Here is a 27,854-nt window from a genome sequence, read left to right on the forward strand (position 1 = left end):
TTTTTTTAGTTTTTGTATTGATTTTGAAACCAGGCGCTGGTTTAAATAAATTAGCAATACATAGTTTACAACAGAGCTCGAACGGGATTAGTTAACATAAGGCCACACACAAATTGGGAAAGTGTGTTTCCACATAACTGATAATGGAAAGGTGTATGCCCGCTTCCAGGACTAATACATTTGTTGTGACGGCCATACCAGTAAGTCGTGAAATGGTACATTTCTAAATACGAAAGCTGGGAGGATACATTATTAAAAAGCCAAACACGTTTTACTGTTGTTGGAAATATAGAGACTTCAGACTAGAGTTCACCATATAGCCACGACGGAGGCACCGTAACGTTTGACAACATTTCCAAATTCTTGCCTGCACAAGACACTCCCACACCCGAAGCCAGCCTCTAAGAACAAACAGCCGTGCCAGCTGACACAACACGGAACATCAGTTTGTTTTCGTGGTTTATGTGTATTAAATCGTGGCGTCGGAACCGTATAAATGCATTTAAAAATATTACTTCAGCAAAGTTAAAAAAAAACGCCGTCGACCGACGATGGAGGTGTTCAGCAAGCTGACATCTCTGTTCCAGCAGGCGCTGGAGACGGTAAGTTAAAAAAGGGAGTTAGAGCTCGCTGCGCCCGCAAGAAAATACACTTTTGTCCCCGGCTTTAACATGGCCTGGTGGTAGTAAGTCACGTAAAAATAAGTGCGGTTCTTTATTTTTTAAATTCAGTGTGCAAATCAAGCATTGCAGTTGGTATCCTTTGTTTACATAGTTTAATGTCTTACACGGTCATATATTTGCTGATGAATGTCTCCGATTTTTCAGTTCCAAGAATCAACAGGTAGTTTTTTTCATAGACGAACAAGCACAGGTAGCTAGCTTTCCTTGCGCCAAGGCAGGTACGCTGCTGGATTTATATATGAAGCTGGAACTAAGTACTGCAAGTAAAAGGCTTTTTAGTATTTGTTTTTTAAATTGTACAATTCCCCCGAACTGTCATTTAAAAAGTTACATCTTTTTTTAGGTTGCATAGGTCTGGGAGACATAGGCAAGTACACCGATTCGCTTCATTGGCGACCCTACATATTTCAAATACCGTAGTCTACCTACCGTATTTACGTGGAAAACGCCTTTGGCAAATTTGCAAATGTAGTTTGGTCTAGTTCCCATCTTTTAGTGTGCGTATTGCTCATTTTAACATGGAAAAAACAAATCTATTCTACCGTGTTGGTAGTATTCAAGGGTTTCCCATATGATCGATTTCTTATCTGTGGCGTTGGTATTATTATTATTATTAATAATGATACATTAACAATGTTATTATTATTTTTTTTTCTCCTACCCAGCGAGAGCCCTCAGTTAATTTACACGATTCCTTTGTGGAACACTGGAAAGGAATTACAAACTATTACATAGAAACCTCTGGTAAGCACCCAGTCAGTCTTTGCTGCTGCTTCAAGTTTGTCTATTCCATTCTTCATTTCAGTTCATTCATTTCAGTATGTTGTAAGATGTGCATTCATGTATATAGAGCTTCCAGTCAATACAAACCCTCATCATTCACACACATTTTGGGATGGTTTCAAAGACCCACATTATCCCTGCACAACTTTAATTAATAACATTAGGTAGTCCTAATTAATGGTCATCAGGGTCTGTTGCATTAAGCAAATTCACTTCATGCTGTCAAGGAGTTTTTTGAGTTTGAAAACTGTAATCCACCAATGATTTTGTAGTTTTTCTTTTCAGATTCCCAATAAATGCTTGCTTATAATATGTAGATTCATGTAAAACATGATACCATCTATAAAACTAATGTGAATGCAAAAAATAAATAAAAGGAATTGTTTTTTGGCATATGTAATTTCACGTGGTATTTACTATTTTTTTTCATTATCTCAACTGTTTCCCATCACTGCCCACCATTGTAGACATTGGCGTAAGTGTATTTCTGTGTAACCTTTATTACAATAATAAAAAGACAGTAAAACATCAGCTGTGACAAAGTCTAGTCAAGCATGATAAAGCACAGAGGAGCACGGTTCAGCTTGTAGGGGGGAAAGCTGTGCAAGTCTACCAGGGTTAAACCTCAAATGGAAATGATCTTTCAGATGAAACGACCCCAGCTAAGCAGACAGACATCCCATGGCGCCTGAAACAGATGCTGGATATTTTGATTTATGAGGAGCAACATCAGGAGGAAACAGGCCCTTGCATGGAGTATCTGTTGCAGCACAAGCTCCTGGAGACTCTCGGTACATTAGGCAAAGCACAGGTACCACCCCTAGTTATGAACTGGAAATGTGCTGCTTACTAAATTAATCTCCCAAGTAACAAACTAAAAACAGATCCCCTATTTTATTTATTTTTTCACCAGTATCCTCCAGGAATGAACCAGCAGGTCCTCACATTCTTCACAAAGCTCTTGGGACAGATTCAGCAGCCAATGCTTCATATCATCAATGTGTACAGACCGACACAGGTATGCAAAGCAGTAATCAACAGCTTCTCATTAATTTATTGCACCATTCCTGTTTCAAAAAGTAAATGCAGAGGTTCTGTGGAGCATCGGCTATGCCGCCTCAAAAGGGTGGAAGCAGAAAGCTGAGGAAGTGTCTGGAGATGATAAAAACATACATCATTATGATTTTATTTTTTGCTTCTTTTTAAACAGAAGCTAATTCGACAGTGTGGCATTCTTCCAGGATCACAGTCGGAGAGAGAGGAAGTCCAGTTTCTATATGTGATTTGCAATAAACTGAAACAGGATCCGTACCTCCTTAATTACATTCTTGAGGTATTTTATTTATTTATTTATTTTAATACTTTCTTTCGGTCTTGGCCAGTTTAGTGCCATAAAAGCAGCCACTAAAATCGAATTCCTGAGTCCATGCACCCGCTGTTCTTGTTCGTGCCAGCGTAATGAAACACGCAAAGGCAGTTAATGTGTTCGAGTAACTTCAGCTCTTATGCGTGTAATGAAAAACTAATATATATTGTGGTTTATAATACATAGTCTTTCATGTCCAAACTAATTAAAAATTTAACATGGTTCCTTTTACCAATATTCGAGTTTCACAAATTATTTAAGCATTGTCTTTATACAAAATAGTGTCACGCTAGTCATTACAGAAGTGAAGGTAGAGCTCAGTGAGCTTTCCCTCTGGGAGCGCGTCAGCCACACCTTCAAGATCACAGGGAGGACATGGAGCGTGTCTTGGTGTCTATCCTGTGCCTAATTTATATGCCTTCATGAAGCTGTGAGCTTGGTGTGTTGTCATCTGGTTCTTGTTAACTTGCTGATTGTATTCAACAGCAGTATTTCCTCTAGTAAGCAGGGCGTGTGTTTTTGAGCTCAACCAAGGTGCACTCCCTTCAGACAGACAGACAGGCACTCGATTCACATTCACCTCAAATGTCAAACAGCAACTTTGTTCTTCTCCTAAACCCCCTAATCAGCATTCTTAACATAGTTGTTTTATGGCTACACAGATCTATTTTGAAATTTATGTCTGGTAAATTCAGTTTCCAGTGTATTGCTCTATTTAGAAACTGTGTCCATGTATAACCCCACTACAAGAAGACATTGCACAAGGTAGAGAGAAGGGAAACCAAAGTTTCCAAACTGAGGGCAGGGTAAAAGAATGAAAATCGACCTACAAAATAAAACCAAGTTAAGATGGGATTTAAGTTAATAAATGGCCTACTTACATTTCACCCAAGGAAGTGCTCCAAACTTAGCCAAGAGATCAGGATGAGAGGCACGACAAACTCATGGAATAAACACTAGGAACACTGAGCAACAATCACATTCTAACCCAAGAACCTAGGGGCCAGATTTATCAAGATCTTTACACCAAAGTTATAAAACTATTAGTAAACAACTAAGCCCTCAAACGTGTGCCTACAAGTTCATTCATTTTGGTTTAAGACCTTGATGGCCCATGGTATACTAGCAAGATATAAACCTCGCAAGATCCAACTGCTCTTCCCATTCCCAGCATGGCTTATGTCCTGATGTCCTTATGTCAGTCCTGCACCAGCGTTGTCTGAGCATACGAGGTGTCTGCATTGCAATCCTTTACATCGGCTTTCCAGGCCAAGAGTGAAGTCAGCAAGCAAAGGCACAATTCTACCTCAGGGGACGAAGAGGGTCGGCACAGTGCAGCTAAACCCAGTACAGCTGCTGCTTCTTCACTGAGTCAGTTGAGTGATTGTACAGCACTGGGTAGCAGGACTGCTGGACATGCAGGCCCCTCCTCTGGTACACAAGAGAGACCAGCCTCTTCCTCCCTAGCACACAAAGCAGACACCAACCTGGTCCAAGCCTTAATCAACTTAAGCAAAAGTCAGGTATGTACAGCAGGTATAATTATTTTTTGTTTATTTAGCAAACGCCTTTATCCCATGTGACTTACAGAGACTAGGGTGTGTGATCTATGCATCAGCTGCAGAGTCACTTGCAACAATGACTCACCCGAAAGACGGAGGTTCAGTGACTTGCCCAGGGTCATGCAGTGAGTGATCCGGGAACCTCCTGGTTACAAGCCCTTTTCTTTAACCACTGGACCACACAGCCTCCTGCCAGCTCTGCTATTCTGCAGTCTGATGTAACTCCAGTTAAATTACTACGTTTTTGTAAAATTCATAAATACATTTGGATAACGTAGCTGGATGTACGTGTACAGAATAAATACGAAATACTGCTAAAAAAAACAAAACAAAAAACAACGAAACTACTGCCAAAAAATAAGCATCGATCTATATCGAGGTTGATGTTTGTTATTATCATATGTACTAGTCAGATAGTTAGATTGGATCTCCATCAAATTAAGTGCATCATAATTGTGATGCTGAATTAGACTTGCATTCATTTCATCCAAAACATATCTGGTTCTGTTTTTCAGAAAAGCAAAATTGCACTAAGATCCTGTGAAGCCCTGCTGCTATTGGTCGGTGTACCAAACCAAGAGACAGCCAGTTACCTGACTGAGAGCACTGCACTTTGCCAGCTGGTCACAGACAGGCTCTGTGAGCTCTACAGCCAGGTCCCTGCCTCTATAGACCCTGCGGACGTGGAGACAGTTGAGAGGGTTTCCTGGAGGTACGTGCAGCAGCCTTTAAGCTTCACATCGAAGGCCAGTCAAACAATGTACTGTACGTTTCAAAGAACAGAACCCAGGGATGGAAATGACTCTCATTGGATAGTAGTTTGATCCATTTCTGGTTTTACTATGAGTTTAATAAGACACAACTGAGCTTGTTAACTATAAACGGGTTGCTAATCAAGCACATGTTAAAACCTGGGATGGGTTAATGCAATAGGAGGCTTATTTCAATCCCTGGAGACTGTACAATTGTAACTTAAAAAAAGAAAACTGAATATCACTCCGAATGACTCCCATTCCACAGCGCGTAATCCGTCGCTGGCTTTACTGTGATCTCAGTTACACCTGAGAGCATGTCCGCTAGGATATCTGCAAACAAGCTGTGTTGTGACTAGTTAAGCTCATAGCCTGAAATTGCCAGTGCAGTGGGAGTTTGAGTTTATGTCACTGTTAGACAATATGTGCTATTCAGTGTTTTGCATGTGCTCTACTTGTTGCATAGTTCTGTGATAGACTAGTTGTTGTGCTTTAATGTTTAATATATGTGCTTTCATGTAGTTTGGTATGGCAGTTATTGAGTTGTATGAAATTAGACACCAAAAACCGCAAATTGGCGTTAGAGGTTCACCTAAACATTTGAAAAGAGAACAATTCAGATGATTTTGTGGAACCGCTGTTCTGAATTGTGCATTGTTGTTGTTTTATATTTTTATGCTGTGTTTGAAATGTTTCAGAAGCCAGTTTTCAAAACGTTGCACAGAAGACCCTGCTGTGTATCCAGGGAGAGAGCACCTTGAGGCGTTTTTACTGTGGGTAGATTACTGTGATCACCTTCTCAAAGAAGCTCATAGGGTAAGCCAAGATTTTGTTTTTCTGTGCTTACAAAATGGAAGTGCACTGTACTATTTGTACAATACTGGGCTGCTTAATCTGTAACAAACCAGTCCTCTGAACAGTTAATGGATGCAGAATCTTAAAATCATGTTTTATATATATATATATATATATATATATATATATATATATATATATATATATATATATATATATATATATATATATTATATAAATAATTTGGTCAACAATTATTGAACACATTTAAAAAAAATGGAATGGAGTAATTGTTGGTTTCTTTTTTTTCATCAGTTACTTGCTTCAAGTTTGGCAAAAGCAATACATGAAAGATGGCTTATTGCAGTAATACAGCCACAACTGCTGCAAATGTAAGGCACTTATGTTGTTTTCTGTTTCTGATCAAACTAATACCTTTGATCATATGCATCTCACCAATTTCTAGTATTTTTTTAGCCTTTATTTCTTAGGTTTTTATTGACTCTTCTAGGGGTGTGTCTAGCATGAGTAGTCTCAGACATATGCAAACATATGGTGTTTGTGAAGCAGTAAGAGTACATGGCAAGCCAATTTATTTCATATTCTGTATTTCTACGCACTCTTTTCCATGTACAGTTAGTAGCTGGACACATGGGAGTCTTCTACACATTGTAATCATTTATAAAAAGTGATAGAGGGCTTCTCGTGATGACATGTCATTTTAAATGATCTTTATGTAAATTAATTTTATGCTTAGCAGAGATCCTTTTGTTCAAGGTGTTTTGCCCGATGAAGGAGCATACATGGTCTTGAAAGCTTATATATACATGCATTTACCAACTTCAGCATTGTACTTTCTGTTCCAGGTCAGAAATTGGGGTGCTGATCACCACGATGCTGTTAACCTTGGTAGTGCGTCAGATCTCGGCTCCCGTGATGTTAGAAGAGGTGGTTTTCTTTTTATTAGGAGATCAGAGAGCGCCTGAGCTTCCCATGGACAGTGAAAGCCATGTATTACGATATCATCTCATAGAACACTGTGACCACATATCTGAGGAGGTGGGGCGTATGTTTCTATATATGTGCCTCGGCATGATCAAGCATTATAAAAGGCATGTAACTACTAGTTAATGCATTTCTTTATTTTTGATTTTACTCAGATCAGTGTTGCAACACTGAGGTTATTTGAGCAATTGCTGCAGAAGCCCCATGAGCACATCATCTTCAACCTGGTTCTGAGAAACCTGGAGCTGAGGAGCTATATTGCAGCTAGCAGCGCATGTGGACTGGAAGACAGGCATGCTGTAGCTCATGAACAGCTGGATGATACAGAGTAGGTGCTTCCCGCTGCTCACGTTCTCATATACATCAGGTCCTGGGGTGATCGTGAGGGCATTCTCACCATCACTTAATATAGCACTGTTGAATCTTTCTAATAGTCAAATGGTAGTATACATATTAAATATTGATATAAATATTTATAAAAGTACACAATCCAGTTCTATTATGATAGTTGTGTGGAAGTTATTACAATTTAAACATCTCCTATAAATTGCATTCTCTCTCTGTGATACAGTGGGCTGCCACAAGGTGTCACTGTTGCTAAAAAGAAGTCCAGATAAGCGCATCAAAAATTCATGAAGTTTTGTCTGATACATAAATTAACCATGTTACTATTATTTGTTTGTATTGTTTTTGGGTGGGAAATATTTCAAGAGAGGTTAGCAAACCCCAAACGGTAATATTTCTTTATGGAAGTGGAGCTTTCTGTGTGATTGTTTGTAGCCGATAAGAATTTTCTTTGTAAGCAAACTCTTTTCCCTGGTAACCGCTAAACTTCAAATTACTCGCAGGGAGTTGGAAGAGGACCCCTTTTTCACAGACATGTACCCCGAGAGTGGCTTCCAGGGCTCCGAACAACTGCTGTCTTTATCCCCCAGAGAAACAGCAGTGCGGCCCACTGGAAACACAGGGGTCAGTGACATTGTAAATAGGTAAGAAGTTTACTTTGTGATTTTTATACATTTTTTTCATAGTCTGCACCTCCTGCGAACTGGTGTACTAGACTTTCTCAGGGTGTCGGACACTTGGGCACAACTCCAGTTAATACATTCTTGCATTTGTGGCTTACAAGAGTTAAAAAGTCAATTTCTTATTAGCACTAGCAACTGTATCACTGGCTACCCGTTTCATTGAGATCCTTTCCTTGCAGATAATTTCTGGCCACTTTGCAGTAGGCTTTGTTTTAGTTACTTACAAAATAATTAAAGTGTTACACATTTGTTTGCAGTGTAAACTCAAGTTAACAGACTGTCCTTAGGAATGTGTTTACCTTATACCTTCTCAGTTTATTAGTGAAATAAAATGAGGCCAGCACCAGTAAGGATGAGAAAAGTCGACTGCAGCCTGTTTAAAATTGTTTCCTTCATATTCCAGCTTTCTCTGTCTTGTTCCACAAGAAGCAAAAACTTCTCAAAATGTACTTGAGTCAGGATATGATACCTACGTGCATGATGCTCACACACTGGTAGGTCTATACCAGTAACTCTTCCAAAGCTGTTTATATAAAATGCCTTTTAATTCAAATTTATCTTTGTAAAAAAGAAAAAAAAAGCATTAGAAAGAATTGCCTGTCCTCCTTTGCACATTCTTGTAATAGTGTATGTTTCACTGTCTGTCCAGTTTCAAGATTGCACTTCCTACTCACGAGAATGGGGCTGGCCACAAGAGCTGAGACCACTAGAGTCATCCACGCCTGCCTCCGACTTCTACGAAGGACACTTCTTGAAAGTTCTGTTTGACAGACTTACAAGGATACTTGATCAGGTACCCTAGCACTGGCCTTTCAATGCATGACGGTGTATTTTGATGTACTTTTAATACATTAGATATCTGTTGCCACTGTAAATACTATGTCAGATACAAATATATATTTAAAATTATTTCTTTATTTCACAGCCTTATGAATTGAATCTCCAGATTACATCAGTTGTATCAAAGCTTGCTGTATTTTCACATCCTCACTTGCATGAGTATCTCTTGGACCCCTATATTAACTTGGCACCGGGAAGCAGATCCCTGTTTTCAGTACTTGTGAGGGTAAGTATGATCAGCTGATGATGATTAGAATGATAACAGTAAAGTGCTGCCAAGTATGGGACAGATGGCAAACTGGCGATGCAACATTGCATTAGGATGTGGCAATAAAATAGGTGCAAATAACAATGAAACAAAAGGCTGGGCAGTGGGCCATTCTGCTAACAATCAAACTGTATTTGCAGGTAATCGGAGACCTAATGCAGAGAATTCAGCACATACCCAACTTCACTGGAAAGTTGCTGCTTGTCAGAGAACAGCTAATAGGACTGGAGCCTGAAGCAATGTAAGTCCAACATGCAAACATCGTAGAAGAGGGAAGAGTTGATCACGTTTTCTGTTGTCTCTTTATTTACGAAGGTAATAGAGACAACAGTCTTCAATGGCTAAATTGTCTCTTTTGTTCTCCACTTAGGACGGATCACCTGACACTGTTAAAGGGGGTTACAGTCCTGGAGGAGTTCTGCAAGGAATTGGCAGCAATAGCTTTTGTCAAATACCCTGTGGAAGAACAGTAAGGCACAGCATAGTGTGTATACGCTATACAGGAATTTCATATACTTCTACAAGAAAACTAGTATTGCAGGTTTGCATTGACTATGCAAGACTGTGCACAAATTACAGGAGAGTTGTTTTAGTGGCCCAAGTGATCTCGTCATTCTCCATGTCTGTTGAAAACAGTTGTAAATAAGCCATGCTGATCTATGACACTGCTGTTTTTTTTTTATGTTTTAAGTATTTTATGATATTTATGTAATCACAGTATTCTCTGTCTCGCTCTGTGTGTGTGTGAATGTGATTTATTTTCTGTTGTCTGCGGTTGTAGAATATGTCCATTAGTATTTTAGTATTTTAAGATTTGTGCTATTATTTGTGAAAAAAATGATGCCTTGTATTCCATGTGAACCTGTTTTATGTTTGTCTTACCACTTTGACATTTTATCTTCTTTTATTGGAGAATGTAACTTCTTTATTTAAATAATTGCCCTTTTAGTTTGGAAAGAAGCCATTGATACTACACAGCAACATACCATCATTTGGACTTGCTGTCTTAAGACACAGTATGTGCTGAATAAGTGTTAATTTGTCGACTCACGAGGTTTGGTACCGTGTATGAAAGCGTGTTTTATGGGAAAGTCATATAGTCCAGATTTATCACGTGCAGTGCATTATTCTAAATGGAATACATTTACAGGAAAAGATTTTAACAAGAAATCAAGGCTATACTAATGGATCATTTCCAGAAGATGTACTCTGATATGTGCCCTGCAAGTGCATTTTCTTCCAATGGAAAAGCTAGGGGTTTGTGGTCCCTGGCCTTTGATGCATTACTGGTTTGAAAACAGTTTTTTACTTTGGAGTCATGGGCAGCATTTAGCACACTAATGCTTTCACAAACACATGTTGTTCAAACCCACATATCCCCAATTAGATGGGACTGACATCTATAAAGGTTTGGTGAAGCTTTTAATATGCTTGTGTAATCCAGAAGTGTCACTTCAATTTTTTAACCCCCATATAAAGCTTATAAAGGTGTTTACAACGTTTAATCCCACCACCTCGGACGTGACTGGTAAATTCTAAAGACAAAAAAAAGATATAAAATGGAGGAACCCTGTTTCAAAGTGTTGCTTTCGCTCAGTTTCTGTTTGTGATTTCCGCTGTGAGAAGCAGTCACCATTCTTGATGAGAACAGTCTTCTGCAAACTAGTGGGTTTCACTGTAGTGAGAATTGCATGCAAACAGGCTGAATAATGAGTACACATGGATCAGACATGATGTTGGTGAGTAAAATGTCTTTGCATTCCCCTCTTTAGCACAGATTATCATTCAAAGGGTGCTTTACAATTTTAGCATGCATCTAAGCATGGTGACAGTGGACAGTGGAAATACACTATTGCTCCTAACCATTAACTGCATCTGAGATTATTAACAGTACATTATAATAAGGCAAAGCCCAGCAAACAACCCTGTTCCCCAGCTCTTCGTTAAATAGAAATCGCTTCATTTTTTACAGACAGTACAGTGCAAAGTTTAATGGAAGTTAGTGGCTCAGTTCTTGCATGCTGTATCTGTGTTTTCACTGCCGTAGATCTCTTGAGTCGGTAGTATTTCAGTTTTAAAATAAGGCATGAATAGGAACAACAGAAAGCAAAGCCAGTCTTTGCAGGATCTTGTCTTTCAGACTGTCATTGTCTACCTTCCACCAGCAGAACTTGTCACTGTTCAGTACTGGAGGAGGCCCATCGCTTGCACCACTGGTAGAATTGTGTTCGATAGACAGCAGTGTATTAAAACAGATCCCGTCCGTATTTCCTGGGTTTTTTCCGTGATGCTGCAGTCCTAAAATACCCCGGGTTTTAATCTTTACTTGCGAGAGCTGCATGCATTCCTTCACTAGCCTATAAACAGCTGCTTTGACCGTATGTGATCTCTCAGAGGGAGAGGTACCAGATACTGTGACTGGAAGGTGTTCCTCAGTGGCAAGCAATAACCACAAGTCATTATTGGACTCTGCATATGTTACCATGGCTCTTTCGCAGACGACCGAGCATGGTAGTTCCACAGGCAGGGTGTGGGGAAACCAAGGGCTCTCTCTGTACTTAACGCCAGCCTCAATGAGATGAAGGATGTCCTTGGCTCTCAGAGGAAGGGGAGAAACTCTGTCCCACCACTGGGCCTGAAGGGATTCCGAGTCAGCTTCTGCTGTAGTCTTTATACTGCCACCTAGTGGGGGGGGGGATAATGAAGAAACAATTTACAGATACAATACAAAATTTCCACATGAATATACAGCCAGTAGAAAATCTACTGGTAGCATACTCTTTGGGGTTCCATAGTAACAATAAAAAAAAAAATTCAAACTGATGCTGATTTTGTTTTAGTACTCAAATCAGCCTGCTGACCTGTCACTTCTGCGAGAAATGTAAATCTGATCCAACTGGGACCGCTTTCCTCGACAAGCAGCAGGGTGACAGGGTTGCACTCCAGTCCAGTCTCTTCCTTCACCTCTCTCCTCATCCCTTCTACAATGGTCTCGTTCTCTTCCATTCTTCCAGCCGGTAGATACCACATCTTATAGCAGTCTCTCTTTGCCTCCTGCATCATCAGGACCTCGTTCTGTAATTGAGAAAAACAAATGACGATTACACAGTCCTGTTTTCTGCCTCGGAGGATTGGAAAATTCCAGAAAACTATAAAAAAAAAAAAAAAAGAGAAGGCAGATGTTACTGTTTGTAGTATGTTGCTGCTACCTGTTGCTAGACAAAACTAATTTTCAATATAACAACCCCATTTTACTTTCTCTAAACTTAAGTCCAATACATTATAAATACAGTATTTCACTTTCTTCACCCCTGATGTTAAACAACTGGGTTTCTTACTGGCAGCAGAATTTGTATTTGACTCGTCACTTATTAGTATTTCTATTGAGTTTGATAACACTATGTAACACAATTTGTGTTCCTGGGTAGTAAGGGTTATTTCCTAATTGCTTATGCCTCAAAAGTGTAGAAAATGGCTATTATTCCCCACAAACTTTGCTTTTGTGACCAGGACAGTGATATTTTGAAATGTACCTATTTCCAATGAGAAAACAACATATGAATCCAAATTAACAAGTATTTATACTAAAGTAATACAAAAATGACTACAAAAGATTTAGAAATGAGTAGTTTTTCGAGATTTACGATTATACTGTAAATCACTTTCACGAATCAGCCCCCAAATGTAGTCTCCCATCATGTTCTCGTTATACTGTCCTTGGTAGTGGCGTTCAAAGTCCAATATATCCTGGTGGAAGCGCTTGCCTTGCTCCTCCGAGTACGCTCCCATGTTCTCCTTGAATTTATCAAGATGAGCATCAAGGATATGGACTTTGAGGGACATCCTACAGCCCATTGTGCCGTAGTTCTTCACCAGAGTCTCAACCAGCTCCACATAGTTTTCGGCCTTGTGATTGCCCAGGAAGCCCCGAACCGCTGCGATAAAGCTGTTCCAAGCCGCTTTCTCCTTACTAGTGAGCTTCTTGGGGAATTCATTGCACTCCAGGATCTTCTTTATCTGTGGTCCGACGAAGACACCGGCTTTGACCTTTGCCTCAGACAGCTTAGGGAAGAAGTCTTGAAGGTACTTGAAGGCTGCTGATTCCTTATCTAGAGCTCTGACAAATTGTTTCATAAGGCCCAATTTGATGTGCAATGGTGGCATCAGCACCTTCCGGGGGTCCACCAGTGGCTCCCACTTGACGTTGTTCCTCCCCACAGAGAACTCGGTCCGCTGTGGCCAGTCCCGCCTGTGTTAGTGCACCTTGGTGTCCCTACTGTCCCAAAGGCAAAGATAGCAGGGAAACTTGGTAAAACCGCCTTGGAGACCCATCAGGAATGCCACCATTTTGAAGTCTCCTATGACCTCCCAGAAAAATGCAGATATGTATCCACTTAGGCAGCTGGAACTAAACTGAACTGGTGGGCTTAAGGCCCCTGTATTTATACTACTATTTATATTACTGGAAAGTTCTAGAAAGTTCTAGAAGTTACTCCAAGTTTACTCAGCACTGAATCTATCTGGAATGTTCTGGAAAATAGGTAAATTTCAAAATATCACTGTCCTGGTCACAAAAGCAAAGTTTGTGGGGAATAATAGCCATTTTCTATACTTTTGAGGCATAAGCAATTAGGAAATAACACTTACTACCCAGGAACCAAAAAAAAAAAAATAGTTACACAGTGTTTTCTGGCAGTGAACGTGTGATAATAGCTCACCTTATCATTGAAGATGACTGCGCTCACAATATAGCAGACCGTTTTCCTTATAGCGACTGATCGAACAGTTTCAGGAGATGAATCAAAGCCGGATACCTGGACCGCCTCGCCATTTAAAATCTTGTCCACCTGTTCTTCAGCAGAGCCCATCACTATAAGTGTAGAACACAATAGGACGTATATTATATTATCACATCATGTTTTGCAACGGAAGACGTTTACCAATGCACTATTAACCACAGGCATGACGCTTAAAATATCACAGGTGTCGCCCGATGTCTTAAACACACAACATCAAAGTGATACACGTTTAAAGCGATCTCTATTAAACACGTCGCTTGCAACAAACCGTAGTCTTGCGTACACTGTAGTGCAGCCATTGCGCATACGACATTTGCATCTCCGTCGCAAATAATTTCACGGACAGCAGTAAAATGAATCATATTTTATTTGCAAGCTGGTGAGTTTAGATTCCTACTGGCCTTAATAATAATAATAATAATAATAATAATAATAATAATAATAATAATACAATACTATTGGAAGGAGCAGCATAAATTAATTTTAGACGCGCGTCCAAATTACAAAAAAAATAATCGCATGCCTGGAAATGACATAAGATTACCATAAACCTTTCACTCGTGTGTGCTTCTTCACGGAGTGCAGTGCCAGAGGAAGCGCTGCTACGCGTTCCCAGCGAGTGGCTCGATCGGCTGATTATGTTCCTAGGGAATGTCGTACAAGTCCCAGACTAACGATCCAAAGAAAACTGTTTCTGTCACAATACGAGCGTTATACACAATGCAAGTCGTGCAAGATGCAATGCCTCGATTTCACAATGTTTGCACTCTGCTGTAATATTTTATGCATTGATTAAAAAAAAAAAAAAAGCGAGGTTGATTTCGCTTTCGATCTCTCTCTCTCTCTCTCTCTCTCTCTCTCTATTACTTTAAATACTGTATTGCTATATTCTTAATCAGACGTGATTTAATTTACTTCAAGAAAGGTACCGCATTTACTATGATTTAGTAACTGATGAGTTTCATAGGCACATTATTATTATTATTATTATTATTATTATTATTATTTATTATTATTATTATTGGCCGAGGTCCTGTTTCGGGATGGTAAAGTCAGATCTGACAAACTGCGACATGTCAGGCTCTCCTGGATCCAAGCCTGGGTAGATGTACTGCTGTACATGCCCGGGTAAGCGCAGTACACGGTGTACCACGTTTTTACATGTAACAGTGGTAAAGACCCTCCCTAGGCGGCTTGTCTCTGTACCCTGTTTTAATTTATTGTGTATATAAAGCTTGGAGATTGATCCCAACAAACAGGCCTAAACTGCAGCACACAATAACACCCTGCAGTACAATCGTTTTACAGTCAATTCTTCTCTTTCAATCTTTCTTTTTTTTCTATATTTGTGTTGTTTTGCTCTTAAAATAATGTTTTAAAATTATATTTCTTATTAAAAGTAGGAGTTGCCCTCCTTTTTTGTGCTAATGTTTTTCAAGTATTAAAAGTAATATCTAGCAGTGTTTTCGCCAGCTGTATTGTAGCCTCTAACTAATACAACACAGAAAGAAAAAAAAAAACTGAACCACGTGTAGTTTCTTTTCTATCGTCATTATTTGGATGTATTAAACTCCTAATTATTTGTTTGGAGAAAAGCAATTATTTTAAAATACATTAAAATAACAATAACCCTTTGATAATCATTAAACTGTCCCTCCTCGTTTGTAACATTTAGCCTTTCAAACAAAATAGGGTTAATAATTAAATACGAGAGTTAACGACTTGAAAATGTTTCTCAGTAGATTTGGAAGAAAGCAGAATTTCAGTTTACGTTTATTCACAAAAACATGTGTTCCCTTTATCGGTTAGGCGAGTGTTGCTATAGCAAATAAATAAATAAATAAGCTGACGGTGACTGCACGCATCTTTTCCCTTCACTACATTTGCAACCTAAAGTCAGAAGTTCATGTGACACACATCCCAGTTTCTGTCAACCGGAGAGGGTAGGGTTAAAAAAAAAACAGGTGACGCGCTTTCTTACCCTTTTTTTTTTTTTTTTTCTTTTCACTCGCGCATGCCCAGTTTTGGAAATTATACAGACTCCTGATTTCAACGGGAAGGCACTAGCAAGACTGGAGTCCGCTTTTTAAAACAAACAATTACAACCGCACAGTGTTTGCTTTTCAAACAGTACGCAATAAGATCTAGAAACTGCACAAAAAACAACCCATAGCGATGAAGGAAACGGTTCGATGAGATCGGGATAAGCGTTGTAATATGTGGAATAGGCAACGCCAACGCCTGGATCTGGGAAAGATAATTACTGGGAAGGAATCGGCGTTGTTAGCACTGAGCAGCGGCGTTTATTTTAAATTTTCACGAACATGGGTGCAACAGCGTTAACGCAACGTGGAGCTGTGAAGTTATTTGCCTTTTGTGTTTTGCTCTCTTGCGCGATCCCAAGTGAAAGTAAGTAAGCTGTTTGAACGGGCATGCTTTGATTGACTAACACGTCTTTTCCAATGACTGTGTTTAATACCAATCTGTTTTATCATTTCCATTTTTAGCCTGCACATTTTTTTGCACTAATAGCTGCTTTGATTTCAATAGATATGCATAAGATAGCTTTGTTTGAATATTTGAAAAAGTGTGAACGGTTTTTTAATAAACCGCTTTCTCTGAGTCACACTTTCCTATTGTGTTCTAAAGAAATCCGGGCTTATTTGGAAAATGCTTATTTTTAATACTGCGAAGAAGCAGACGTAACTCACCCTGTTTATCGTAGTTTAGAACTTGGCTAGAATTGACCTAACAATTCACGTGATGAGGGTACACAAGTCTTCTTGTTAATGTCAATATTATTCTAGTAAGGAAGGGGAGTAGTTAACTAATATTTAGGCAAAATAGTATTGTGTGTTGTGTCAGTATTACTGTTTAGATCGGCATCGGTGGGATAACCGTTAATCACAAGGTTTCAGCTGTGTCTCAAACCCCGTCTCTATGAACAGGCTGTTCCAGTGCTTACCCTCCCTTTATTCTGCAAGCCCGGCTCGAATCAGTACAGACCTCCCGTTCAAAACGGGAAAAGACGTCGTGGGTGCTGGTGGTCAAAATTCCACAATTCCTTCAAAGCTGAGATGCAGAATAAAATTAGCATCTCGGAGCAATGTGAACTAATAATAACAATTGATGCTTAATACATTTTGTTAACGACCGAACTGCCTGTATTCGCTTTACACATTTCATCTGTAAACAGTATACAGGTTATATAGTTTAACAACTTCAAATAAGTCCCACGCTTGATACTTTTTATTGATTTTTTTCTTCTTCAGAGCCGTGTTTGTTGATTCTCTTAGCGCCTGAATAGCCACTTGTTTTTTTTGTTTTTTCCCTTAAAATAAGCATCATTCTGATTGTTTTCAATCGTAGACCTACACAAAAGATTGTAGGGCACGAAAAACCCTACAGTCGTTATCGCAGCTGTTGAAGAACAGGAAGGTAATTTTTTTTTTTTACGAGGTGTAAAAACTAGTATGTGCAGTGGAACCGCAACGATATGGATTATTAATATTTAGAGTCACTCGGACTAGGCATGAGCACGTTATCTAAGAGAGAGTTTAAGAGGATTTACGGGACATAAAGCGCTCTTTTTTTTTTTTGGCTCGAGCTGCCTAATACTTTATTGCAAAGTTTGTCTTCAGCAAACACTGCATAAGTCTCAAACATTTGGCATACGCTTACCCTGTCGCAGGAGTCCTGTGTTCTGGAGTAAAGTGCCTCCTCCACAGAGCCTATAGTGAGTTAGAGAGCCTAGCGAGACCAGAAGGACTGGAAACCAGTAAGTCGGCTTACTTGTGAGGTGATCTAACAGGGCAGAGGCGACGTGCTGCTTTATTAACCCCAACTCGCTTCTGTAGAGCAGGGCTTCACAACATTTTTATCTTGATGTGTGTCCCACACAAGAGACACCAAAAGAAAAACAAACACTGACTGCTCATTAACTAGATTACATGTTTACAAACCTACCCTTGAAACTTGGCTGCGACATTTCTGTACCTCAAACTGCCTAACTTTGGGGGTTTCTTTTACAACATTATAAAGTTATCGAAATTAGGAGAATCCTGGGCACTTTGAGGAACAAGTTTGTTCACCTGTATGTCATCCTTACAACTTTACCTGTACTATGTATAGTTGAGGCATTATGCAGGGATGGAAATAAGACTGTTCCTGGTTTTACTGCAAACTTGATTAATGACTGTAATGGCTGCTCGACTCCTAGAGACATTTCAGATTCCTAATATGTTAAATTCTCTGTTGTGCAAACATTTTTATATGGAGCTGCAGTGCACTCGGTGAACTTGACAGATTTTTAGTACAAATTAGCCTTTGCGCAATGACATGATAATATTATCAACACAGCTGGAGAACAGAGTGCCCCTCTTCTGGAACAGTGCTGGACAAAAAACTGTGTTTTATTGTTTTAAAATCAGAATAGTCAGTCTTTTTTCCAGAAGCTTATCTCCTAATCCCCTTTTGCTGTAAACTAGTGTTAACCCTGTCAGTAACAAACACATCGTTTATTATGCCTTAAAGTATACGAGGGCTTTCTGCATTTGTTTTACACAGCACAGCTTTTTACTTTTTGTTTTACAGTGCCATCATTTTGAACCCTAAGTGCTTTGTGTTATAGGCAGTCGCTTCCTTTGTTGCCACCCTTAATTAATCATTAAACCTTTCCGTGAAGGAACTGTAGGTCTGCTGAGCTGGGAAACTGTTGTGTAAAGAAATAAGTTGCACAAGCAGCATATGTGGTTGCTTTATTAGCACCTGTCTACCCAGTAGGAGGCTGTGTGGTACAGTGGTTAAAGAAACAGGCTTGTAACCAGGAGGACCCCGGTTCAAATCCCAGCTCAGCCACTGACTCATTGTGCAAGTCACTTAACCTCCTTGTGCTCTGTCTTTGGGGTGAGATGTTGTTGTAAGTGACTCTGCAGCTGATGCTGACCCTAGTCTCATATCTCGTAAAGCGCTTTGTGATGGTGGTCCACTATGAAAGGTGCTATATAAAAATTATTATTATTGTATTTAGCATGCTCTCCTGGTGAACCCTGGGTCCCTTGATTACTCTCAAACAAATGCTGTAGTCTATCTAAATAGCACCCAGATGATGAAGATGATGGTTACTTTCAAGTGGGCAATGCACCCATCCACCAAACCAAACGGTTTGAGGCGCGCGACATGGACTGCCTGCGTCTTTCATGGTCACCACAATCCCGGATACTGATCCAGTCGAGCACGTTTGGGATGAACCTGAACAATGCTTTTGTCATCGTAATCAACTAGAAAATGAACATTCCCGCCCCATTCTGCACTGTAATAATAGTGAGTGGCATGACAATGTAAGATAACTTCTAATGCAGGAATCGAAGTATGACTCTGGGGAGGGATTAATGATGGGACTAAACTGGAAAAATTGAATCTGTTTATGCAACCCTTTTGATAAGAACCTTGATCTATTATTTATAGCACTAATCTTTTCTCAAGACTCCAGCATATGGCCTTGCATTGCAGAAGTAAGACCAGTTCAGCTGCACAGGTAAAGAAAGAAATGGACTGAAGCTGTAAAACAAACCAGTCTGTCAACAAGTAGACTGTGCGACTCTACACCCTGTGGTCACTCTGTTCGCTTGTAAAGGACTAGCAGTAATACGTCTCTGGGGGTTCCTGTGAGAGGAAGTATCTTTACTGCCTAGTGATAAACCGCTCAAAACAAAAAACTCCCTGTTTTGTAGAGAAACAATGGAACTGTAACCACTGCCATTAAAAAAAAAAAAAAAAAAACTTAGTATTTGTCAAACTGCAGTATCAGCTGCACAGCATGTGGAGTATGTATTCTGCTCATCGCATTTCCATGGTGGATGGCATGCTGAATAGAACACCAGTCAATGGCACGCATGGGTGAAAATCCCATTCACACAAATTAAGTTCAGTGTGCATATCTGTGGCCCCGTCTTCCGGGAGAATTCTATCTGTACAGCTGTGGCCAAAAGTTTAGCATCCCCCTGTAGAATTAAATAATTGTGCTTCATAAAATCGAATGAAATACACACTGCTTTATAGTTTTCCATATTGGCCACCTAACGAAAAACTGACAAATTAAAAAAAAAAAAAAAAAATGACATTTTGAAATTCCGGTAGATTTTTGCAATATAATTTTGTAGTTTATTTGGTTACACGATGTTAAGTAAAAGATCTAAATTATGTTCCTATAGTTTTTATTTGTGTGTCTCGATTGTAAAATTCTAGGTGATGCAGACTTGTGGCTGTAGCCTACATACTTTTAGTATTATGCATACTGTTGTCATATGTACTGAGCATCAAAAGAAACGTATCACTTCTGTTTGGGCATCAAAAGAAACATCACTTATGTTTGGATGAAACTCACTAGATGTGATCGGAAAATGACAAACTGTTTTAGAGCAGGTGCAGTGACTTTTTATTGTGCTGATAAACAATTGACATCACAAAGATGCTGCAAAATGATCTGTCGAACTCGGGCAGGTGTGGTGACTATTCGTCGCTCAGTTGGTGGCCTGTCATTGTGTCTGGTTATACCGTCTCGCCAGGTATGAAATTGCTGGCTGTGAGCACCCAAGACGGCGAGCTACAGCACACTGCCCTAGTCCAGCCTCCAACATGCCGATTGCACGAAGGCGCTGCTGTCTTGACAGACGTGGCATATTGATTTTTTAAAAAAAAATGTATTGCTTTTATTCAAGCTTGTAATTCAACAGGTGAAATCACTCCATATCCAGTGTCCAATCAACTGTCTCACTAATTAGGTGATTAAGTGCACATGCTTCAGTCACAGTCACTCAAGCGTGTCGTGGTCAAGGATGAACGATCGAGTGATTAAAAAGAAACCAAAAACGTTTTGTCAATGTCCATCATTTATATATCTTATTTTTTCGAAAATAAATGTGTGATAAGTTTCTTTAGATGCTTGGTATACTATAGAAGCACGAGGTTCAAGTATGACCTTCATTGTTTCACAGTTAACGAGTAAGTGAGTTAACAGCATCAGCGCCGGTCGTGGCTTTCAAATCTGTGATATTGATTACATTATTGAACTTTTCAACAAGCTGTGTGACACAGATGCAGCTCTGACCTAATGTACTGGAAACAAAGCAATTGCCCAATCCATTTTACTGTACTAATCCTATTGTGTGCTGCAGTGTCACAAGTAATTCAGATCATTTTGCTGTGTTGTGCAGACTGTCAATGGGGTGTGGCTGCTAGATTTAACAGAGAACATCCTAATCAGCAGAATATATGATAGTGTCTTTTATGTCTGACTTATGGATTTGTATGGATGTATGCAATATGCAGTAATATTACAAGTCTTTCTCAATGTCTTCAGTTCAACATTGAGTTGAAACACTTGTAACAGAAGTGTGTTTTTGTAACACTAGATAGATTACCGTTGTGTGTTTTTATGGTTTTGGATGAGTCTGTACATGGACAAAATGTAAAACACCTGCCATAACACTTTCAATAATGTGACCTGCTTGTCCATTCCTCAGTCATTACTGCCTCGCACTCAACTGGGGAAAGTTTGGGTCGGAGATCTACAGCAGAATAGAGTCATCACTTTTGAGACAACCCTGTAAAATTTGTGCAGTCGTGGATACAGAAGCATACATTTTGTCAACCTGTACACTGACTGTTGTTTTTCTTTTCATTAACAGGTTCGGCTTTTTACCAAACCTCGCAGCTCTCTTCGTATGAGGTAACTGTTCCAAAGTTAATAGGAAAATCAAAACGGGACCTTGACAATGCTGTCTCCAAAAAGGTACGGTATTACATTACAACTCCTACATCACTGCACACCTGCATGCAGGTGCAAGAGAACTCCACTCAAAACAGCAGAGTGCTGGGGCTCCCGAGTCCAGTAAAGGCTCTTGCAGAGTGAAAAGGGAGAGGACGGCTGATGGCACTTGTTTCGGAGGACGTGGGTGCTTGTCTTCATCACTCCTGAGTTAGTTGGGGGGTGAGCCAGGTTGTATAGTAATTGGACGTTCCAAATTGGGAGAAAATTGGGAAATGAACACAAATAATTGTAAAAATAAATAAATAAATAAATAAAAAATCTGAGTGCTATAGTAGGATAGGGAAGAGGACCCCATTCAAAACAGCAGCCCAGTACTATTACTTTTAATAGTAATAGTACTATTACTTACTTAGTAATATTTTGCCCTTCTTGGACTACCTTACCTAACATTTAGCCAACAGTTTCACACACCCTAATTTCTGCTAATCTTGGACTAGCTAATTCTGTCTTAATTCAGGCAATCGGAGAATAGTGCTAGGGTCCGTGAAACCCTCCATTAAACTGTTCCACTAGTTATGCTAGGATAGTCATCCTATAAAGTTAATATTGAACTACTTGCTCAAAAGCACAGGGATTAAGGGATAAGCATTAAGGATTTTGCATACAGCCTGTGCTTCAGTGCAAAGCATTTGCCGAGGTTACAATCGTGTGCATTTCCACTAGGATGCAAACAGCTTTCTCTAGGTTTTGCTACAAGCTGCAGGACAGATATGGTTTGGACTGTTCTCTTATCAATGACATGTTCTCCTTCCTACGAACGCATGTGAATTATCCTGGAGACATCCCATTGTGCAGTGAGTCTAGTGTCCAGCATGGCCTGGCAGACTGACAAAATGCGGTGCTCATCACAGCCAAGTCTATAAAAAATTAAATGAAGTTTCAGGGCTACAAAGATGAGCTTTAAAATGTCTAGGCCTGTGCTAGACTGGAGTATCCAACTTTTTTTTTTTTAGTTAAGTACGCAATAAATGTGTTTATTTTGGTGTAAGGTAAAATGCTGGCATGATTCAAAGTCCCGTTTTACTATAAAATAAAGTGACTTGTGTCTGTTTACTACATCATGTTCCATGACAATGTAAAGTTTTGCATTGAGTGAGACATCAGTGTCGTTCTACTGGCAAGAGCTTCTGTATATTAGAATAGACCACCCCCCTAAAAAATGGTGGTCTTGCCATTAGTCTAAACATGCCCTTTACAGTTCATAGGCTTGCCTTGGCGCTCTACCTGAAAGAGCACATTTTGTATCTTGTTTACAGACCAGTTGGTTTACATTCTCCACAGGTGGTTGCCAGGCTTGCCCCTGTTAGTACTGGGCTTGCAGCAGTACTGTGCTGATAGGTTCAACCTTTGTAAAATGGAAACATTCGTTAATCCACATAGGAGTTAGTTTGACGTTTGCAGTTGCGTGTTTATTTAGAATAGTCTCACAATGTTGTTTGTGCGCAATGGCCTTTTCTGAAGCAAGTGCAAAGGAACTGTTTCAGAAAGGAACACTATTAGATGTCAAACTAGCAGGACGCTACTGGGAATAATAATAATAATAATAATAATAATAATAATAATAATAATGTAATTATTTTGATATAGCGCCTTTCATAGTGGACCACCTTCACAAAGCGCTTTACCGAGGTGGGCTGTGAACTGTGCATTATATGCAGAGTCACTTACAATAGGACATTGATTTAACATCACGTCCGCAGGATGGAGCACAAGGAGGTTAAGTGACTTGCTCAGGGTCTCACAGTGAGTCATTCAGTGACAAAGGTGGGATATAAACCGGTGATCTGGTTACAAGCCCTGGACTTTAACCACTGGACCACACTGCCTCCTTGTTGGAACAGCCAACAGCTTTCTTGTTGCCTCCTATTTTTATATCCTTGATTTACTCTCTCTGAGAACGTGCCCTTGCCTGTGCACCTGATTCAGAATTGGGTCCATAGACAGCTGACCGCATACCAGAGGACAGAGACTAGCAAATGAAATGTCTTTCGCTGCCAGAAATTGTGACGTCTTTTAGGTTGAGGTTCCAAAACCTCCCAGTGTGTCCTTAAAGGCAGCAAGTCTCTCAATAGATGAAGTGTTTAACCTTTCTGTGTCAGTAGTGCTTTAAACTATCCTAGCCATTTCCTGTTTTATTCTCTAGCAACAGGAAGTGCCAACACACATTTTACTGACGTGAGTCAGTTTGTATGAGTCTAAATTACATAACAAACATATATCTAATTTGTAGTTCAATTAAAATAAATTGCAGTCCTTGCTTGATTCTGTGTGCTTAGGTGTTGGTTTGGCAATTTTTATGTTTATGATTCTGAAACCAACTATGTCCTTTTGCACCCTTGGCGTGGGTCCATAAATGCATTTGCTTGTGTACCAGATCACTCTTAAAGCATTAAAATCTAATCTATTTGCAAATCGCACGGTGTGGGAAACTGGAGATTACTGATGGGAGTAACTGGCTGTGTGGTGTTAAAAAGCTACATCGCCATTTCGGGTTATCCTTTTGTCACATTAAGAGACCCGTCCTGTTACACCAGCGGCACTGCCTGCTCTCCTCGCTATGTCAAGTGCTTGTTTTCACCACAGAATAGGGGGCATTTAAAAGTAGTTTGCAGTTTGCTGTAGGCTGCTTTTTAAAGAAGCCATCTGTCAAGCACAGCTGCTGCAGCAGCGTGGTGGCTCTAGAAAACCAAGAAGTGATAATGGAAATAACTTTCACGCTGGCAAAGTAAAATGGGAACACATGATTACATTGCACTTTTACCTTTTAGTTTAGCTAGGGTGTGCGGCTTTTAATTGTTTTTTTAATTCTTATTTTTTTCCGGTATTTAATGGTGTTTTGCATTCATTCAGAGTGGTTCTTGAGTCTCAATCTACCTTTTACTGCGCATAAATTTGAGCTTGTCTGCGGAATCCTAAATGCTTGGACCGTATAGCCTTCCTTACTCTGTTCTAATCACGTGACAGTGTGGCCTTTCAGCTCTGCCAGCCCCACTCAGCAGACACAGTAGGTGGGGCTGGCAGAGCTGACAAGTCACATTGTCACACAATTGAATGGAATTAGGAAGGTTGTTTACTCCTGGTATTTAGGATTCTCCAGACAAGCCCAAATATTGCAAACATCTTAGAACAGTATTGTGTGTAAAGCGAAATCTAGTCCAAAGTAGCTAAGTGCCAGACTGTGCTTGGACCCTTTACTATAAAGATACTTTAGCTGATTTTACTTGTGTTCTATGTCTCTGGCAGACAACTAGGGCTGAAGAGCAGCTGAACTCTGTCACCTTAACACAGACTGATCAAACCAGTGCGTGCACACACAGAGGGGCCTCATACTCGAGTATAATCATACAGGACCTGAAAGGTTAACAATATTTGCAGACAATTGAATTGATCGGATTAGAGTCAAAAGCAAAGTTTTTAAACTTCGGCTAAAGTGACAAGCGTACTTGCATTGATATATATATATATATATATATATATATATATATATATATATATATATATATATATATATATTATATCTATCTATATAATATATATATATGATGATGATAGATAGATAGATAGATAGGACCACTGTTCAGTTGGAATGAAACCTGCTTATTTTTTTGTCTAACTATTAAAATCTGGCAAGACAGTATATAAAGCGTCTTTCTGTCTGTGTGTCAAGCTTGCATTTTAAAGTCATGGAGGAGATGTTAGAAAAGTCATTCAAAGACTCCGATGGCAGCCCCCGTGAATCCTGATCTGGAGACGTGAAGGTCTTCACATTCCTGTGCTTCGTTCTGCCAGCACACCGTGACGGTGGCAGATGGTACCTTGGCATCGGCTCGCCGAACCCCCCCCCCACACCCCTCTGCGGGGATTAATGCCTTTTCCTGTTGGTGTGTGCCTGAACTCACTCCAGGTATTGGGACCAGAGGAAAGTGAGAAAGCCTGCTAATTTGGCAACGCTGAAGGTGTCATTTCATCGGGTTTTTTTTTTTTTTTATCTACCTCCCCGCTTGTCGTTCCGCACTTACTCCCTGTTTTGTCCAGTTTTAGTTTGATCCCCGTGCTCTGCCACCCTGCTTCATTCAAACACTGGAGCAGGTGACTTTCAAAATGAAATTGTTGGAACACGTCAGCCGGTTTTGACTTGAATTTCAGGTGGTCAGACTTGGCGGTGATGCTTTTGATTCTGCTTTGCAGGTGTCGTACGTCATACAAGCAGAAGGGAGGGATCACATTGTCCACCTGGAAAAGAACGAGTAAGTACCAGTGATTTCTTTGTATTGCTCCTTGCAAAATGCAACCAGTGTTCAACACTGCGGTAGAAACATGAGCATGAATCTGATATCCAGTTCTGAATCTAATCAAGCATTGCTTTATCAAGTTTTAGAAGTTTCTTCATATCATTTTGTGCCCATTTCAATTTATTTTTCATGGTGTTTTATTATTTATTGTTTTAGTGCCTTTGGATCTTGCATGAAAGGTTATTCTGATTATTATTTAAATGTTTCTGTGGCTTATCCCTGCATGGTGCAGGTTGAACAATTCACCTCCTTGGCACTGAGAGTTAAGATCTGCCCTTTAGATAATTAATGTCTGTGTTGCCAGCGTATGCATAATTTAATAGACGCTGGGTTGTTTTTTCTTTGAGAAGCCAGTATATACAGGGTTGACAGGAAGTTAATGTGTGGGGGTGGGGAAAAGGAGCAGTTTTTTTTAGTCAGCAGTTCTGTCTTGGCCACCCCAGATTGATTTTAGCATGAACCTTTCTTTTTTATATATTATGTGGTGATTAACGTGGAGCCACTTTGCCTAACTCATGGGTTTAGGGGGGGGGTGGACTGGTGTACATATAAGTTCATGCCTGTGACTCCTGCGTGATGGGCAGACGGGTGAACACTATCATAAGGGTCCCCAATTATTGAATGAGGATCGCAAAACTGTATCTGAGGGACTGACATGAGACACTCGTAATGATCACAAACAGTATTAAAAAACGAACAATGCCATTTGAAGCTACTTAAGATGTTGGACTTGTCCCACGCTTGTTTCTTAATTGATTTTGCCAAGTGCTTTGCTCTTGTTTTGCAGGCAGTTTCTCCCAAAGGACTTCACTGTGTTTACCTACTCCGACGAGGGGACTTTGATCTCCAAGCAGCCTGAGATGCAGGTAGGGTTTCAGGGTGTGTCCTGCTCATATCCACTCAATACCCTCTTTCACCTTCCGCATGCTGATTCCACTGCCTCTGCAGTGCTCTCTTTTCTAAGAGTGGGGCGCACAGAAATAGGAAGGAAGTGAATCATTTGTATGCCTGTCTGCTGAGTGGGCTGTCATTGAAGTTTCAAAGTGCTTGTTGCCTCTTCCATTCGCCTGTGTGGGATCATTTTAGGTCAACTGCTGCATCCTGGAGGCTGAGCTGTAGGTAACCAGAAGTAGGGTGTAGGGTGTAGGTTGAGAAGGTTTAAATAAATAAATAAAAAAATAAAAATACGTGCACATCTTAACCTATAAATAAGCTAAAGCACATCTTACTCCTGACATCTCCTGGCATGTCAAAGTTTCTAGATGGCGCTGTGCATCTCACTGGTGCCTTTTAAGCTTGCATATATTATTGGATGAAGAACGCTGCCATCTGGTGGTGTATATCGGCTTATTGGCAAGCGTTGGACACAATCGGTAAATTATTTTTTTGCAGTCAAGTTTGCTCTTATTACGCTTGATCATTGGCTGGTTTGTGCAAAAGAAAAAAAACACAACAGCTGTGACACACGGAGAAGCCAGTGGCATGTTGATGGCACGTGCGTCAAGCACTACAAACATGAGGAAGGGGGGCGCGGTCCGAGAAGTTTAAGGACCGCTGAGCAAGACCATTGGCAAACTACAGCCCCTGATATGATTAGATACAGGGAAGGAAAAGCAGCTTTTCATCTATAGCGTTGTTTGAAGTATTTGCATATTACAAATGAAGTATAAAAAAAACACATATATATATATATATATATATCTATATATATATATATATATATATATATATATATAAAAATATATATATATTATAATAAAAGAAGAATCGGCGATAGCATTGCTAGTGCTACTAACATGGACTTTAAATCCTTGGTTGACTCATGTTACAGATCAGAGGAGGCATTTTGT

General features: G+C 39.8%; 3 protein-coding genes across 6 annotated transcripts in view; 2 read left to right on the forward strand and 1 right to left on the reverse strand.

Annotated features, from left to right (window-relative positions):
- The first annotated feature begins 381 nt into the window (after positions 1-381).
- Positions 382-9,994, forward strand: fhip2b (FHF complex subunit HOOK interacting protein 2B). Its single transcript, XM_041233785.1, has 17 exons — positions 382-602; positions 1,349-1,427; positions 2,114-2,277; positions 2,380-2,484; positions 2,677-2,799; positions 4,101-4,355; positions 4,910-5,106; positions 5,845-5,962; positions 6,257-6,333; positions 6,808-7,000; positions 7,102-7,274; positions 7,795-7,935; positions 8,378-8,468; positions 8,624-8,767; positions 8,900-9,040; positions 9,223-9,323; positions 9,453-9,994. The coding sequence occupies exons 1-17, from the start codon at positions 552-554 to the stop codon at positions 9,553-9,555; spliced, it is 2,256 nt and encodes a 751-aa protein (XP_041089719.1). The 5' UTR covers positions 382-551; the 3' UTR covers positions 9,556-9,994.
- Positions 9,995-10,680: 686 nt separating this feature from the next.
- On the reverse strand, positions 10,681-18,705 carry LOC121303219 (8-oxo-dGDP phosphatase NUDT18-like). Of its 3 annotated transcripts, none has more exons than XM_041233788.1 (4): positions 17,563-18,705; positions 13,801-13,952; positions 11,944-12,157; positions 10,681-11,764 (listed from the first exon to the last, which is right to left on the reverse strand). In XM_041233788.1, the coding sequence occupies exons 2-4, from the start codon at positions 13,948-13,950 to the stop codon at positions 11,157-11,159; spliced, it is 972 nt and encodes a 323-aa protein (XP_041089722.1). In that variant the 5' UTR covers positions 13,951-13,952; positions 17,563-18,705; the 3' UTR covers positions 10,681-11,156. The 3 variants fall into 3 exon arrangements, with proteins under 3 accessions (XP_041089722.1, XP_041089721.1, XP_041089720.1); XM_041233787.1 differs by lacking the exon at positions 17,563-18,705 and adding an exon at positions 14,433-14,835; XM_041233786.1 differs by lacking the exon at positions 17,563-18,705 and adding an exon at positions 14,426-14,834.
- LOC121303217 (disintegrin and metalloproteinase domain-containing protein 9-like) overlaps positions 15,910-27,854 on the forward strand; it is a 33,163-nt gene continuing 21,218 nt past the window's right edge. For both annotated transcript variants that reach the window (XM_041233783.1, XM_041233784.1), the window contains exons 1-4: positions 15,910-16,290; positions 21,570-21,673; positions 25,901-25,959; positions 26,792-26,870. In XM_041233783.1, the coding sequence (XP_041089717.1) occupies positions 16,206-16,290; positions 21,570-21,673; positions 25,901-25,959; positions 26,792-26,870 (327 nt within the window). In that variant the 5' untranslated portion in view covers positions 15,910-16,205. The remainder of the gene's footprint in view (positions 16,291-21,569; positions 21,674-25,900; positions 25,960-26,791; positions 26,871-27,854) is intronic.

This window comes from Polyodon spathula, chromosome 31, assembly GCF_017654505.1.
Source record: "Polyodon spathula isolate WHYD16114869_AA chromosome 31, ASM1765450v1, whole genome shotgun sequence".
Classification (NCBI taxonomy): Eukaryota; Metazoa; Chordata; class Actinopteri; order Acipenseriformes; family Polyodontidae; genus Polyodon; species Polyodon spathula.